Here is a 14,824-nt window from a genome sequence, read left to right as displayed (position 1 = left end):
TTGATCCCTTCGGTGAATCTTATCCCCAAGCCGAACGGTTCCTTCGAGAGCTTCTGGCATCTCACGGCACGTCCGTTGTCGAGCAAGCGAGTGGTATCGATTGGGTGGGGTTTGCGTCCGATGAAAACAGCGGGTCCACTGACACTCTACCCCAATCAGTTGGGCATGACGAGATATCCAAGGTCACAGCTGGTCTCTATCCTTTGATCGTCGCTGCTCAGGCCGAGGACCCCCACACTCAGATATGCCTAAGCTTACTCGATTCCAACAAAAAGTCTACTACTACTCTACCAGAGCAACTACAACGACGTCTCCAAAGCTACTCACATGATGAGAGAGCTAAAATTCGAGCAACATTTGTGGTGGTAGTTGAGGGAGGACAGAAGGTCTTACGGTTGGGAGTCGGTCGAGCAGTCAACGAGAACGACCCTTCGGGGTCACCTATCTTCGTTCCGGAGACAGTGAGAGATGCGGTCATTAGCCACCTCCACAGCTACTTCTGTCATCAACCACCCAAGTACTTGGTAGCTTATGCCGAGAAGCACTACTACTACAAAGGTATAGGAAAGGCCATTCGCGCATACTCGCGCAGCTGCCCTGGTTGCCAGCGCAGCAGGGGTGCCAAGGTGTGGCCAGATACACGTCCAAAAGTCATCCCCAAGGATTTTGATGTCAACTGCGTGTTAGCATTGGATTGGATAGGTCCGGCAAGTGAGCCCTATGGTCCGGTAGCAACGGTGCCCTATGTCGGTGGACAAGATCTGCTACAGACGCCCAAGAGTGAGAGCGAGGTTCCCAAATATGCTCTGCATATATACGACCTGGTATCTCGCTACAGTGCCTTCTATCTAGCACGGGACAAGTCAGCCAACTCTGCCAGACTACTCACCGAGTACCATTTCCACAAGCACGGTTATCCACAATATATTGTGGTCGATCAAGATAGGAGTTTCACAGGCAAGATGTATGTTGGATGGGCGGCATCTCTAGGCATATCAGTGGTAGCTCAAGCTCCATATGCAGCATTCCGCCGCAGCTATCTTGAGCGCCAACATCTGGAGTTCTGGGCTCTCATCAGAGCCATCCGTGAGGATGAGCAGGCTCGAGGCGTCACTCTTTCCCCGTGGTATGCTCTTGTTCCCCAGGTGGCCTCAACACTGAACTCTACACCAGTAGCGGGCGACATCACCCCCAACGACTTGATTTTCGCGGCAGCACCCAAGCCACCACCATCGATCTCTCCAAGACCGCCCAATCCTCCCAATCTCGACGCCTTCATCAATAGGCATGGAAATGCGTTGGATTACGATGATGCCAAGTACAAAAGCTACGTCGAGGCTAAGCGTAGGAGTTTCCAGGATATGCTCAAAGCCTTTCATGAGCATACATTGAGTCGCTTGCGGAAGACAGCCATCAAGATGGCTGAGAAGAGTAGACGTCGCCGAGCTCCAAACTTAGCTCCCTACAAGAAGGGTGACTTACTCTGGGTTGCGGCCAACAGTATTAATAAGCTCAAGCCCCGATGGACTGGTCCTTTCAAGTGTATGGGAGGTGAAGAAGTGACTGGCTCGGCACAATTGGTAGAGATATCTTCTTTGAGTGACCAACCCCGAGGACAAGTGCATATTTCTAATGTCAAGTTGGCAGTTCTCAGTGACGAGCAGTTAGACGTCTATTGTGGACGAGATAAGAGCCAGCCGACGACTACCTCTGCCGTCTTCCCAGTTTCGGGAGACATACCGACTGTCAAGTCAGAGCAGTTTCCTGCAATGCGACACTTCATGATCGAGGGTGGCGACAAGGAAGGGCAGCTCTTGGTTGCAAGGTCGGTCGTCCCCATCAAGGATTCTACTGGTCTATGGCTACAGTGCGATCAATGTGACGTGTGGACAGAAGTTACGGCAGTGCTCCATGAAGCCTATAAGGGTGATGCTCCATTCAGTTGTAGTGTTCTCGGTGTTCCATGTGTGTTTCAGGACATGTGATTCTCGTATATGTTATCTTGCTGCTATTAATTTTAACGGTCGATTATTCGAGCTGTATATCATCAGCAACAAGTTGCTGTATTCATTTGGGGGCGGCCAGTATCCTCATATCTTTGGTCGTCGCCCGCCCGACCGTTTTGCTCTATACTAACTCGTAGCAGCATGATCAATTAAGCAAGATTAAGGTTTGATTTCTCTCCTATGGTTGTGTTGAACGATGATCTCGACAACTCCCCCAACACGACTAACGAGTCCGTAATGGCCAATGAGCATACCGACAATATTGCGGTGTCGTGTTGCCTCGAATGCTACTACTCCTCTACTTGTAAATGTAGCATAAGATTTTCGATCGTATAACCATGGATTCGACCGTGTACACACATCCATACGACTGTAGTTGTGAGCAGTGTTCCAGCCCTAGTAGCCGGCCGAAGCCTCGAGTCATCACCTTTGATCGCCCAACCTCTCAGCAATGCATGCGAGCTAGAGCTGTAAGTCGGCGGCTCCCTCAAGGATCATACAAGTGTCATATCTCGTCTCGGAATATGAATTAATACAGGTTTGAGTGCAATGATCATATGTGGGTCGCTGAGTTCGGTGTTGTAGTACCATGATTGTACCGAAGTCGTTTGTTGGTGCCCCTCAACGTTAGCAGTGCGTCTCAATGAACTGGCGTATGGTTCACCTGTTCATGAGCTCTAGCCATTGACGACCACCCGTAGTCAACCTCGTCACGTCATGCACTGATGAATCTTCAGGTATTCGCGGTCTGGATCGTCTTGGGTCTCGTGTACTTTCTCATTTATCGCAGGCTGAGAATAGTTGGCTCCGAGGACAACAAGCCTTTGCAATTCTGAGCTTCTTCTTATTCACTTAATGTGGTTGTGTTCAATGAGCCTGTTCCACAAGCATACTTAAGGCGCCTGAAGTTCAGGAGCAACTACCAACTAACAAATACCATTTACTCTACCTAAACTAAGTTTGAGGAATTGAGTTTTTCCTTAAGTACGCATGTTGTGAATTGCTCTTCGTAAATACTCAAGTATTTGCATAGAAACTGAAGGCGCCTTGAGTATTCAATACTGTTAAACGTGCAATATGGGCTTTATTTCAATGGCCACATCAGCGCCATCAGAATGATCCGCAAAACCGTCTATCTCGAGATTTCCTCTCTCGCGTTGGAAGTTGCAGTCGAGACTAGCGCACTTCTACCGTTGGTGTGGTGGTTTCTGGTCAGAGTATTCGTCCACCCCCGCGACTTCCTCTACCATGAGAAGACCACTACTTGGTCCCGGTGGCGAACTGAAGGAGAGTCACGCGCCATTAAAATATAGCGCTCGCCATTTATATGCTCAAAATCCACCGATTTCCATCGCTCTTCCTAAAACTCACACCTGAGTGATAGCGGCGATGTTCACGGACGTTACAAGGCCATTCTCATTTGTAGTTACACTCCATTCATGATGGTCGTCAAAACACTCCTCTCTGTTTTGTTGTGTACTCACTGTACCGTGGTAGCATTGACCTCCGCTTGGAGTGAGGGAGGGCATGAGGTTGATGATGATGATGATGACTATAATGTTGTTGGTGAGCTAATGACCAGCAGATCGAGAGCGAATTCTACTCTGACAGGCGCCTATCTGAGACGCCTCGCCGCCCTACCAGATGCCAACACTCATTCCCAGGTAAAGTCATCGGGCATTTAAGGTTCCTTGTTCACTCTGGACCGTCCGCGATGGCATTTTCATTCTCCGAGTGTTGGCACATCCTGTTATTACTTCAGCATACGTTTGGGGCTCGAAAGCTGGAGGATGGAACCTGCCGTATAGTCGGCGGAGACGGCTTCCGCTGGGTCTACCAAGCTGCCGATGGTTTCCTCTCCACCAGAGCTATCATCTGCCCCAAGGGAATATATGAAAGCTTTCTATGTGAATTGTGAGGCGGCACTTCGTCCACTCGCGGGATCCTCACCTACTCTTACGAATCATAGTTGAGGTCATTTATGTATGTCTTCTTCAGTCACGGCAATCATACAGTGAAGGAAGCGATTACAAGAGATCACTTGCTGCTCACTCCGGCGAAAGTCGGAGACCCGCTGTCGTTGCCTAACATTAAATCAACAAGACTAGACTCAGATGGTGACTGTTGGAAAGCTGCCGAGAAAGTCCTCCGCTGGGTTGAGGATTTGAATGGAAAAGTGTTGACCCCAGACAGCATCCCTGACTTCTCTTCTCGTCTTTGCTTCGCGTATCGCAGGAAGATATTCGGAAAGCCAAGGCCCCGTGAAGCTTGGCGCGCTCCACCGACGTCACGTAGAGGAGCTTTACCCACGCGACGGAGGAAGCGCGTTGTATTCGAAACTGACGTGTGAACCTGTTTGCTGATCCCATCGCTTTCCTCGTGTCCTCATGTTGTTGTTCTTTTGTTCATGTTGTCCCATAATTGTGGCTTAGCGTTGTCAGAAAGTGGAAGGGGAAACTCCGCTCCCACATCACTTCTTCGTCCACTTGTGGACTTCTCTTCGATGGGGCGATTGGTGTGAACAAGACTTCAGTTTCCTCAATTCCATCCGCAACTGGTGTGATGAAATCGGCTGTGAGTCTTCCGTTATGCCTGTGGTTGTCATCATTGATCGACTTAGCTTGCGGTGGTCATGAAGGCTCCAGGGGGGTGAGATACAGCCCATTTGTACACCGCACTTTGAGCATTCCTTGTTAGGGGATATATACCATTACGAGGGCTAAATCTGAGGAAATATGTCTGGCCGTTGGGCCCAACTTCAAATGGTTGTTTGAATCGTTTCGATTCGTCCTAAGGACGCGCTCCTTGCACTGTCCTCATTCAGAGTTCTTGATGTAAGCCTAGCAGTAACCATGATGGTAGACACTATTTTTGCTGTGTTTCTCAGGGAGGCTGCTCGTCCACAGTTCGTCCAGAGAGTCAGTTCAATCCAGCAATTGGGCATGAACTTCGAGATCCCAACAACCCCAGGGAGGGTCATACTTGATCCTCTGTATAATGCGACGATGGAATACGAATCACTGAGAACAGAGGAGGATTGCCGTGCCGCAGCTGTGGCCATCTTCCATAGGCTTGCGATCAACTCTGAGGCCCATAAAGAAGCGTCCTCTGAAAAGTCCACCAATGTACCACTGAGGCGCTTAGCACAGAGGATGTGCGTGGTGTATGAGAAACTAGTTCGTCAACACGGGCTTATTGCCGTTCCTGTTTTACCCGATTACAAGTCACAAAGATGAACTTTGCTCTTTCTCATCTGCGGGGTCCAGTTCTGCATCCTTCTACCCATTTTGCCTAACGTATGATGTGTATTCCAGATGTCCCAATAATTCTTTATCAAATTATGAGGTGCTCATCTGTACTCTTAACGGAGGATCGAGTTCAAGTTGGAGTTTGGGATAGGAATAATACTATCACTCATCTCATCGCATGAGGAACATCCTTGTGCGTTGTGAACACACTGTCCATTCCGCACCGAATCGACCTGCCGAGCGGCGTAGTGAAAGCTGTGTATAGGTGGCCTGACAAGAATTGTCGACTCTCTCGTGAACGCGTCGCTCCCTAGAGGGTGCTCTGATGATGACTTAGTGAGCCGTCGAGGAGGAGCTCGGATACGAGCGATATTTCGTGCCAGTTCATATCTACTTGTCACCTGCTTGAGATATATACATCAAGGATAAAATCTGGCGACAAGAGTATGCCCGTGAAGTCACACACACGATAGCGAAGTTGGTCTCCGACATGGAATGCCACAGATCTCACTACGAACACGATGCCAGCAACCAGCTTCGCTGTGAACTGTTTATTGTCAGACGCTCCAGCAAGTCCGACACAAACACAGTGTCAAGAGATTAATGGACAACCCATGACAGGAATGCGACGAGAAAACACAGACTTCGAGAATGGTTATCCATCGGCTTGGATTGTCCTTCGACTTCCGTCTGAGCCAGCCGTTGATTTGTTGCTGCATCAGCGAGAGATCCGCGCTGATGTGACTGAATATTCCCATTGAGCTCATCATCGACACACGCCTGAAGAGTCGTCTGCATTTTTGACTTCGAAAAAAGGCTACTTCTCCAGCTAGCTTGAGTCGAATACTCTGTAATTCGACAGCAGTAACTGCTGGTGATCGACATTGCGATTCCACCACGGCCGGTGGATTGAGCAGAGCATCTGCGATGGGATAGTCCGGCCTGCAAGCGTAAGTTATGACGAGGTCAAGATTCGAAAAAACGAAGGAAGTCGATCAGTTCGGTGAGCAAGTCGCTCGTACATGTTGAGAAGGTCAAGCCCGAAAGACTTCGATAAAGCGGCTGAGGCATCAACACAGAGAATTCCAAGGAGGGGAGTGGGGTAGCCTAGACCGTCCGCAACAGCATTGCATGCACGGTGGCGTAGACGACCAGTATAGGGGGACGGCGTTGGGGGCTCCCAAATTACAGGATACCTGTATTCACGGCTTCAGTGTGATATCCTTCCGGGTTGCATTGCAACTCGAAGTGTCATATCGAGTATGAGATCAGCGCGCGAGAGGACTACATCTGGTCGGAAGGACTAGGCATCGCAAATGCATAGAGGGAAGCATATGCTCTCAATAGGGACCCCGAAACCTCCTTTGGATCCATAATCACCTAGCAGTATACGGTTCTCAGTAAAAGAAGGTCGAACAAGTGTCGACCTGATGAACACCGTGGAAGGTGCATGCGAAGGGCTTCAGCAAGCGCGTCACATGACGCTCGTATTGATTGTAGCCTCTGGTCGAGTTACGGTACTCGAGTGTATCCTGCTGCATATGACGAGAAACCAACGATGATGTGTCATAACTACTGCTACTGAGCTTTCCAAGTGGAATTCGCCATGCATAACGACAGTGAAGATGCGGGTAGTTGGAGATAATGATCGCTGTAACCACGACATCAAGTCGACCTCCTGAGATCGCGAGAGAAAGGGGACCCCGAATAGCATCATCTCGCCAAGCCGCAGGAGGTCATCACCTCTTGATACGTTCTGGGTGCTGTCGGATATGAGCTTGATATCGAGAATATCATCGAGGGACAGTCGGTCTCGAAGGAGGTGGACACTTCCGCTGCGAGCATCAGAGCAGCTGTCAGATTATATCCACCACTGGGGACCTTGCAGAGACGACAAGCCTCGCCGTTGGAGAGCCACTAATAGTACCGTACTGATGACTTCAGTCTGGAGATTATCGAGTTGCGATCGCTTTTGGTCATATATCGGGAACTTCCAGACTCTATCAGCTCAGCCGTGTCCTGCGCTATTATCACAGTGATGACGTAGTACGCGGGTAGGGAGTGTATCAAGACCTGGAGTTGAGTCTCGCTGATCAAAGTGAAGAATGCGCTTCACTCCGGCTTCGGCGATGATGTCGTTGCGACGTGTCCCTCCCTGTATCGACACCAAGCTTGACAGATCCACAATGATGACCGCCAACCGAGGATGTTTCTCCTGACGCAAGTTGTGCAGGGTTATATAGGCAGGCACTCACTCGATGCGTGGCCGCTAAAAGACCACCTAAGTAGCCTGGGGAATGCCTTGGATCTCTGGCTGTAGTCGACTGGCATCCACCGGCAGTCTGATGTACAACAACAATGATGTTCATATCTAGAGAGAAGGAGTAGATTCGCCAGCTTCAGCAAATTCCATAGTCGTAGTCACAGCAGAGTCATCATCTCGAATAGAAATGGAGAGCCTCGGTACCCTAGGCCAAATGGCTTCCATTCCCGAGATGGAATCCACGTAAGAAACCTCGCTTTGTGAGGACTCAGTAGCCAACGTCGTCTGGCCGAAGGTCGGTCGACGCTGCATCAGCGATGCTATGGAGCTCACGAGGCACATCCCTGTCGGGGGGAGAAATAGCTTGCTGCTCTACGCAAGGCCACTGTCACCTCGGATAATATCGCTGGTTTCGGAGCCCACAGTGCGGCTGAGGTCAATGCCAACACTGAGGGGGTCGACTCGACTAGGCCAGCCCTCCAGCAGCAACGCTGAACTATCCTGCTCTGTTGTGCCTGACCTTGAACAGGGAATATAGCAAATAGAACGAAGGGCTACATGAGTCTTCGAGGATAGCTTGTGATGACATATATGAATCTGTGGTTTCTTCCAGGTGTTCACTGAGTCTTGATCGGCTACACTGAAAGCTAATTGGTGATAGGATTCAGTCCTCTTCCGTCAGTGACCGACATAGGCTGTCTCTTCGTCTCTACTTATAGCTTGAATGAGCGAGGCACTCATGCTGCGGAGGAACCTCTCGGTTTCGAGTACTTGAACGACCGCACTGTGGTGGACACTGAAATAGAACGGAGTCGTTTGCGATCCACTTCTTGTTTTCAATAAACCCTAGCTTTTCCCCAAAGTGTATCACTCTTGCCTTGTAAGAGCTGCTGGTCCTATGGCTTTCATATCCCGGACGTGGAATCTGACTCAACCATGGCGATGTGGAGAACGTGTGGTACGCCATGGCGGCTACCTCTGGCTCGCTGCTCTGTACTGGAGGGAGTCAACGATATCAAGCGCTCTCTTCGTTATAAGAGTCTAAGAACAGTGAGCCGGCTCATTGAAGCGTGGTAGTCACTTCAAGTCTCCAATGAAGATTATTTGTACGCACCTTTTCAAGAAGATCGAGCTGTTGTTGTAGGGAGCCCAATGGGCTGTATGTAGGCGGAGCGATACACGATACAGCAGCGCTCGACGGAAACTGCTACGAATAACGAATTAGTGACTGAGGTAACCGGCATGCTGAGGTACGGGTAGAAAAGGCGCGGAGTCGCATCCTCTGCCTGAAGGCTCCACGAGTATCCAGTAAATCCACTCGATTGACTTCTGCTCGACTTGGTGTACGAGAGAATAGAGACCAGCTATGTGGCCGCAGTAAAACACTGTTGTGGGCTCTCGTTCGAAAATATCATCACTTAAGCGCAAGTGGAGACCACGCATGTCCAGATACACCTGAGAATTTCCTTCTATTGGGAGGGTTTCCCAAAGACTGTCAACATACAGGTTGGGTTCGGGACTTCCGAGCCATGATTTTTTCTAGTATGTCCTGGCCACATGTTGCGGTCGTGGTATCGTTCTCAAGTGTGCGCCCCGCGATAACGAAAGCTCTCGCCGTGTTGGCCGGCATGGCCTCGATAGCTGTTCGACGGTATTCTCCTACCACTGTGATGGGAGATTCCTCCACACATAAGTTAGAGCTCACCTTCGCTGAAGGAAGGTCTCGGGGCGCACAATATCCCTTTCTCGCGATCCTTGCAAGGCTCAACGATAAACCCGGGATCCAGGATAACGTTCTGAACACCGTACAGGACAACCTGTGTTATTCGCGAGTAGTCAAGGCGAATCGAAATCGCACGACAGTCCCCGACGGCAGAGATCATGCCCAAAGAGACATCACGCTCAGTTTCACTCACCCGTCCATCCGGTACATCTACACCTCCTGCCCCGATAACGAATACGGAGTTGTCCGCTGCAGTTGCGATTGCCCTGGAAGCTCTTCGCGCGCTTTCTACATCGCTAGAACTCTGTGTATCGATGTATTCAGGTACTATCCGGAAAGGGAAGGTGGAGTCCGTATCAACCTAGCAGTGGACTCGATCATCATTATGATGAAACAGTATATCCTCTCCGCAGGAGATACCTTCAGCACCCATCGCTCTATCATGTCAACAGCTGCCACGCCGTAATAATAGCTGTCGATCCCGGTTAACGGTGCAATAAGTGTGATGTTGATCCTGGGTAGTCCCGGTCTCAGAGGTATCGCAATCACCACGTGTGCGAGGGAATACGCACAACATAGAGAATGCAGTGGATTTACCATCACATACACTGCCTAGAGTGATGCCTCGCATGACACTAACAAACGCAAGAGTTCTTCAACTCACCAACGTGCACCATACACGGCGTAATAATCGGAGTCCAGACTCCTCACGACGGAGGCGACTGCTCCGGTATAGGTCTAGATGTCATAATTAACTTTCAATACTGAGGGTATATAGCAAAGTTACCAACTTCAGAAAACGAACTTCGCTTTCTTCTTCAGAATAATAATAGATGTTACTCTCATTACAACAAGAAGACCAAATGTGACACCCAAATACAGACCAATGAGGTCCGGATCAATATTTTGTTGATCATTGATAACGTCAAAATCGTCACCGAATTCAATCAAATATGCGATATTTACACCGTATTTCAAAAAGCATACGTACTGCAACCACCGAAGCCACACTGGTATGTTCTCGATCGGAGTGAAGATACCACCGAAAAGGATCTGCGGCACTGTTAGTAGGGGTAGGACTTGAATAGCCTGAGCTGCTGAATTACAGGAGGCGCCGAGGACTTGGGCCAGAGACGAAGCGCACAGATTCACCAGCCATAAAGTAAGCACCCACAGAATAAAGTTGCCTTGGAGGTTCATCAACCAATAGGTTATTATCATCAAGAAGAGTGAGTCGGCGAACGACAGCGGGAGCTCAACCAAAGTCTTCGATGCAACATAGGGCACGGCTGAGTACATGTTCGACGCATACTCACGTAAGAAGATACCACGCTGAGCCGGGTAGGCTAGGACGGCGGTCTGAGCAGATCCCATCATGGCCATAATGTTGAGGGCGACAATGGCACCGAAATAGCTCTGGAACACAGCAGCGTTACCGAGCCAATAGTCTTGATCTCTGGTCTCACCAACGTCGAAAAAGATGAGGGCAAACGTCAGACCGAGAACCAGAAGTATCATATACCGCATAATAAGGACCACAGGGTTTCTCATTGTACCCTGTATCTCCCTAAAGAGAAGCTCTCGGAACTGGACCATCATACTGGCCCGACCAGGACCAGTCGTATCAATAGCGAGCTGCTTGTGCGTCTGTCGGATGCTATTGATAGCAGGTACGATATTCTCCTCAGCATTCTTTTTGTACGCTGATACCAACTTTTGGATAATTTCTTGCGGTTCTGTCTGCAGTACGAAGAGCACGAAGTCCGCAGGGTTGAAGTTGGACGGACACCGTAGGCCACCATGCACGTCGAAGAATTCTGTGACTTTACTGGTTTTTCCATAGTAGACCATCTCCCCAGCGGATAATATCATGACGTTATCGAAGAGCTGGTAGATCTCACTAGACGGCTGGTGAACAGTAATCATTACTGGAACGCCGGACTCGGCCAGCTCCTTGAGGACCGTAACAGTAGTGAAGGCAGCGTACGAGTCCAAACCCGAGAGAGGCTCATCGAGGAAGATCATGTCAGGCTTAGTGATCAGCTCCACACCAACCGAGGTGCGCTTTCTCTCGCCACCAGAAATGCCCTTGATAAGCTCGTTGCCAACAAGAGTCTCCGAGCACGATGTGAGACGCAATGACTCAATAAGATCTTGAACAAGGCATTTAACCTGAAAATGTAGCGAGATGGACGGGGGAGAGAACACTAACAAGCTTTACCTCATCCTTGCTCATGTTCTGCTTTGCACCCAAGCGCAGCCGGGCGGAGAACTCAAGGATCTCCCGAGGAGTGCTCGTCGCGATGAGCGAATCGTCTTGCATCACATAGGCAATGCGGCTACGGAACCTTACGGGCTCGTCGACTTGACCGGAAAATGACACCGCTCCTTCGAAAGACTTCCCGTTGCCTTTGGCCCGTTGGCGACCACCAAGGACGTTCATCAACGTAGATTTGCCCGACCCCGAGGGGCCTAACACTGCTGTGAGCTCCCCTGGCTTGAGCAGACCAGTGCAGTCTTTAAGGATAGTCTTGTCACCGATCTTGAACGTAAGATTGTTCCACTCCAGACTTGAGCCGGATTGCCTGAAAGTAGACATAAATCTACGAACACTCTTCGCCTGCCACCGGTTAGGAACTCGGTAGTAACCTACCCATGATGGGCTTCGGATATACACCGAAATGCTGACGTGCTGTGCTCGAGGTCCTTAGCGTGGAATGGACCAGGGGCGACGGGCTCGGAGTCTGACGTTGTAGTGGTCATACTGGGAATCTAACACTAAGAAGACCAGGAGCAATACGATAGAAGACTAAGCTGCGCGGCATGACGGCAGCGGTGGCTCACGAAGTCTGCATAGTGTAACAAGGAAGTTTGTCTAGTCACCAATAGGGCATCGGTATGAGACAAGTCATTTTCGGAAAGCTCTTTATCCATCGCTGTCCGTAGTACCAACACACACTGTATCTGCCTATCAGGTATAATGGAACCAAGCGAAAGCCCTTGAATGAAGTGTTGAAGACCCAAACCATCCGACGTTTCGAAACGAATACCCAAAATAGCATCTTGCGCAGACCAAAGTGCGCACGCCCCTGAACGCAACTTCATGGTTACGCGTTCTTGAGAGGGTAGCTCTGAAGCCTCGTATGTCTCGTCCATCCGAGCGATTGAGAACATACTGCAGCGAAGCTCTTCTACTCGTGGGATAGCAATGACTCGAATTACGGTTATGAACTTCGCTTGCCAGTATTTCCATTGATAGGAGCTCGTATATGTGATTTAGTGATGGACTGGACTTGAACTCATCTCGGAGCTCACACAGGACGGTTTCCTTGCGTGTGGGAATCATCAGTAGACTATTTCTCAGGGTAGTTTTTGTCCCCACATGCTGGTAGACAACCCCTTCTCTTCTGGCGAGGTGAAGCCCTTCAAAGGCCCCACGAGACTTCTCCTTGGCCCTGGGCCCCAGAACGCCCACCCCGAGGTCCACGCCGCTATGTCCCTCCCCCAGGTGGGTCCTTCACTTTATACCACCTCGTGCAACTGTCGTGTTCAGGTCGGCCATATGGACGTCGATTTTCTGGCCATCGTCGAAGACCTCAAGAAACTCCTTCGCTATGTGTGGCAGACCAAAAACACCTTCACTATCCCCGTGTCTGGTGAGTCAGTGATTCAGTGATTTCTATATGGTTTTCCTAAGGTACCGGGAGTGCCGCCTGGGAAGCCGCCATCGCTAACTTGACTGAGGTTGGTGACACCCACCTTATATGCGTCAACGGCTATTTCGGAGAGCGTGCTCTTGATATGCACAGTCGGTACGGTGCTAAGGTCGAGCACATTAGGAAGCCTTACGGCACAGTGTTTACCTTGGATGAGATCCGTGCTGGTCTCGAGGAGCATAAGCCCAAGCTCATGTGGATCTGTCATGCTGAGACCTCCACTGGGACCAAGCAGCCCATGGACGGCATCGGCGACCTGTGTAGAGAACACGACTGTCTTCTGCTGCTCGATACTGTGACGTCAATATGTGGGGTTCCTGTCTATCTCGACGAATGGAAGGTTGATGCCGCGTATGCTGGTACCCAGAAGTGCATGGGATGCCCCCCTGGCGTGGCCCCTCTCACTTTCGGTGACCGAGCTCTGGCCAAACTCGCTGCCAGAACCACTCCGGTAGGAGAAAGTCCACATGTCTGATTGTATTGGTCATTCTTTTCGCAGGTGCCCAATTGGTATTTGGATATGACCATGATAAGGAAGTACATTCAAAGTTCTGGTGGTGCCCCGCGCGTCTATCACCATACTGCACCCATCTCGATGATCTACGCTATGCGGGCCGCTCTCCAACTAGTAGCTGAAGAAGGTCTCGAGAACGCGTGGGCCCGTCATCAGTCAAACGCCGACTACCTCGTAGATGAGCTGAAGAAGTTGGACCTAGAAGTGCTCGTTACTGATGATGACATTCGTTTGCCGAGTCTGACTACGGTCCGCATTCCTCAAGGCGTTGACGGCAAAGCTGTCGTCGTCTATATGAGGGAGAAGTTCAACATCGAAATCGGACTTGCTTTGGGAGAACTGGCCGGGAAGGTGTGGAGGATTGGTCTCATGGGTTACAACTCCCGTAGGGAAATTGCTAAAACCGGTGTGGCCGCGCTTGCAGAGGCCCTACAGGCACAAGGTTTTCAGAAGGGAAAGTTGTAGTCGTAGCCGACGAATTTTTATGACATGCCCCTGGTTTTTTTTCAAGACGAAATAACAGCATTTGAGTTGCTCTTAACACAAGTAATTCCAATTTTGGAAAGGAAACATTTTGTATCATCTCAATGCTAGTCCAGTGAAAGCAAACTTCGAACGGTGAGTATAATACAGCAGAGGCTTAGATATGCCTTTCCAATTGTATGCGGTTCATTTGGAGCCGCCAGTTTATAGTACACGGCAGTGAAACGAATGGCTAAGTTGACGATCACAGTCGGGCTAATAGAGCCTTGACGGTCTCGTAGGTTCCCCAACAGGTCGCAGTAGCCGGTATGGCGAGGCAGAATCTCGGTACCATGCCCTGATGTTAGCTTGTATGGTAGAAACAGTATTATAATTATTACTCTGAAGAATCCTCTGAAGCCCTCCTCTTTCCATATTAGTTTAGCTGCAGACGACACTGATCCGTACCGGGGGGCGGTCTAAGATGCAGCAACGATGAATTACAATGAGAAAAGGATAGTTGTACTACCTGGGCTGCCCTCATCGGAGGGGCCATGCTCGCTTTGATGTTATTGAGGTCGATACCTCTAGCCTTGAGCTTGGCCATGGTGGCCTCTGGGATCTGTATGGGATGATGGACCACGTTGCCCGTTACCAATGAGTACCTCAGAAGGGTCCACGAGGAGTTCCCCGGTGGCTGAGACGATTCCACGAGCCTGTAAGGCAGCTGCCTTCCGAGGACAAATCTGATACAAAAATGCTTTCCAAAGCGTAGGTAGTATCGGATTATCACCTGAGGCCGCATTTTGGTCTGGTCCTTCCGACACAAACAGTCCTGAGTCTGGAGACGGGTCTTAATAACATCCAAGGGCTGGGTAGTCAATGATGCTAT

General features: G+C 50.0%; 6 protein-coding genes across 6 annotated transcripts in view; 2 read left to right on the top strand and 4 right to left on the bottom strand.

Annotated features, from left to right (window-relative positions):
- Pmar_PMAR007465 (hypothetical protein) overlaps positions 1 to 1,985 on the top strand; it is a gene marked incomplete at both ends in the record, with an annotated part of 3,909 nt that extends 1,924 nt beyond the window's left edge. Inside the window, one exon of the mRNA XM_002764853.1 lies at positions 49 to 1,985. Coding sequence (XP_002764899.1) covers positions 49 to 1,985 — 1,937 coding nt within the window. The remainder of the gene's footprint in view (positions 1 to 48) is intronic.
- Positions 1,986 to 9,433: 7,448 nt separating this feature from the next.
- On the bottom strand, positions 9,434 to 9,601 carry Pmar_PMAR007464 (hypothetical protein; the record flags this gene model as incomplete). The annotated part of the gene is made up of 1 exon (XM_002764852.1): positions 9,434 to 9,601. A coding segment is annotated over one exon (168 nt), but the record flags the coding sequence as incomplete, so codon positions are not given.
- A 431-nt stretch (positions 9,602 to 10,032) lies between these two features.
- Positions 10,033 to 12,003, bottom strand: Pmar_PMAR007463 (ATP-binding cassette transporter, putative; the record flags this gene model as incomplete). Its single annotated transcript, XM_002764851.1, has 3 exons — positions 10,033 to 11,412; positions 11,462 to 11,825; positions 11,894 to 12,003. 3 exons carry the CDS (start codon positions 12,001 to 12,003, stop codon positions 10,033 to 10,035), a joined length of 1,854 nt encoding a protein of 617 aa, XP_002764897.1.
- A 619-nt stretch (positions 12,004 to 12,622) lies between these two features.
- Positions 12,623 to 13,935, top strand: Pmar_PMAR007462 (conserved hypothetical protein; the record flags this gene model as incomplete). Its single annotated transcript, XM_002764850.1, has 4 exons — positions 12,623 to 12,748; positions 12,794 to 12,896; positions 12,938 to 13,407; positions 13,456 to 13,935. The coding sequence occupies 4 exons, from the start codon at positions 12,623 to 12,625 to the stop codon at positions 13,933 to 13,935; spliced, it is 1,179 nt and encodes a 392-aa protein (XP_002764896.1).
- A 262-nt stretch (positions 13,936 to 14,197) lies between these two features.
- Positions 14,198 to 14,737, bottom strand: Pmar_PMAR007461 (hypothetical protein; the record flags this gene model as incomplete). Its single annotated transcript, XM_002764849.1, has 5 exons — positions 14,198 to 14,290; positions 14,334 to 14,411; positions 14,462 to 14,554; positions 14,598 to 14,678; positions 14,726 to 14,737. The coding sequence occupies 5 exons, from the start codon at positions 14,735 to 14,737 to the stop codon at positions 14,198 to 14,200; spliced, it is 357 nt and encodes a 118-aa protein (XP_002764895.1).
- A 49-nt stretch (positions 14,738 to 14,786) lies between these two features.
- Pmar_PMAR007460 (hypothetical protein) overlaps positions 14,787 to 14,824 on the bottom strand; it is a gene marked incomplete at both ends in the record, with an annotated part of 174 nt that continues 136 nt past the window's right edge. The window contains one exon of the mRNA XM_002764848.1: positions 14,787 to 14,824. Coding sequence (XP_002764894.1) covers positions 14,787 to 14,824 — 38 coding nt within the window.

This window comes from Perkinsus marinus (genome assembly GCF_000006405.1).
Source record: "Perkinsus marinus ATCC 50983 genomic scaffold scf_1104296976014, whole genome shotgun sequence".
Taxonomy (NCBI): domain Eukaryota; phylum Perkinsozoa; order Perkinsida; family Perkinsidae; genus Perkinsus; species Perkinsus marinus.
Note: the sequence above shows the minus strand (reverse complement) of the source record. Positions and strands in the feature narration are given on the sequence as shown.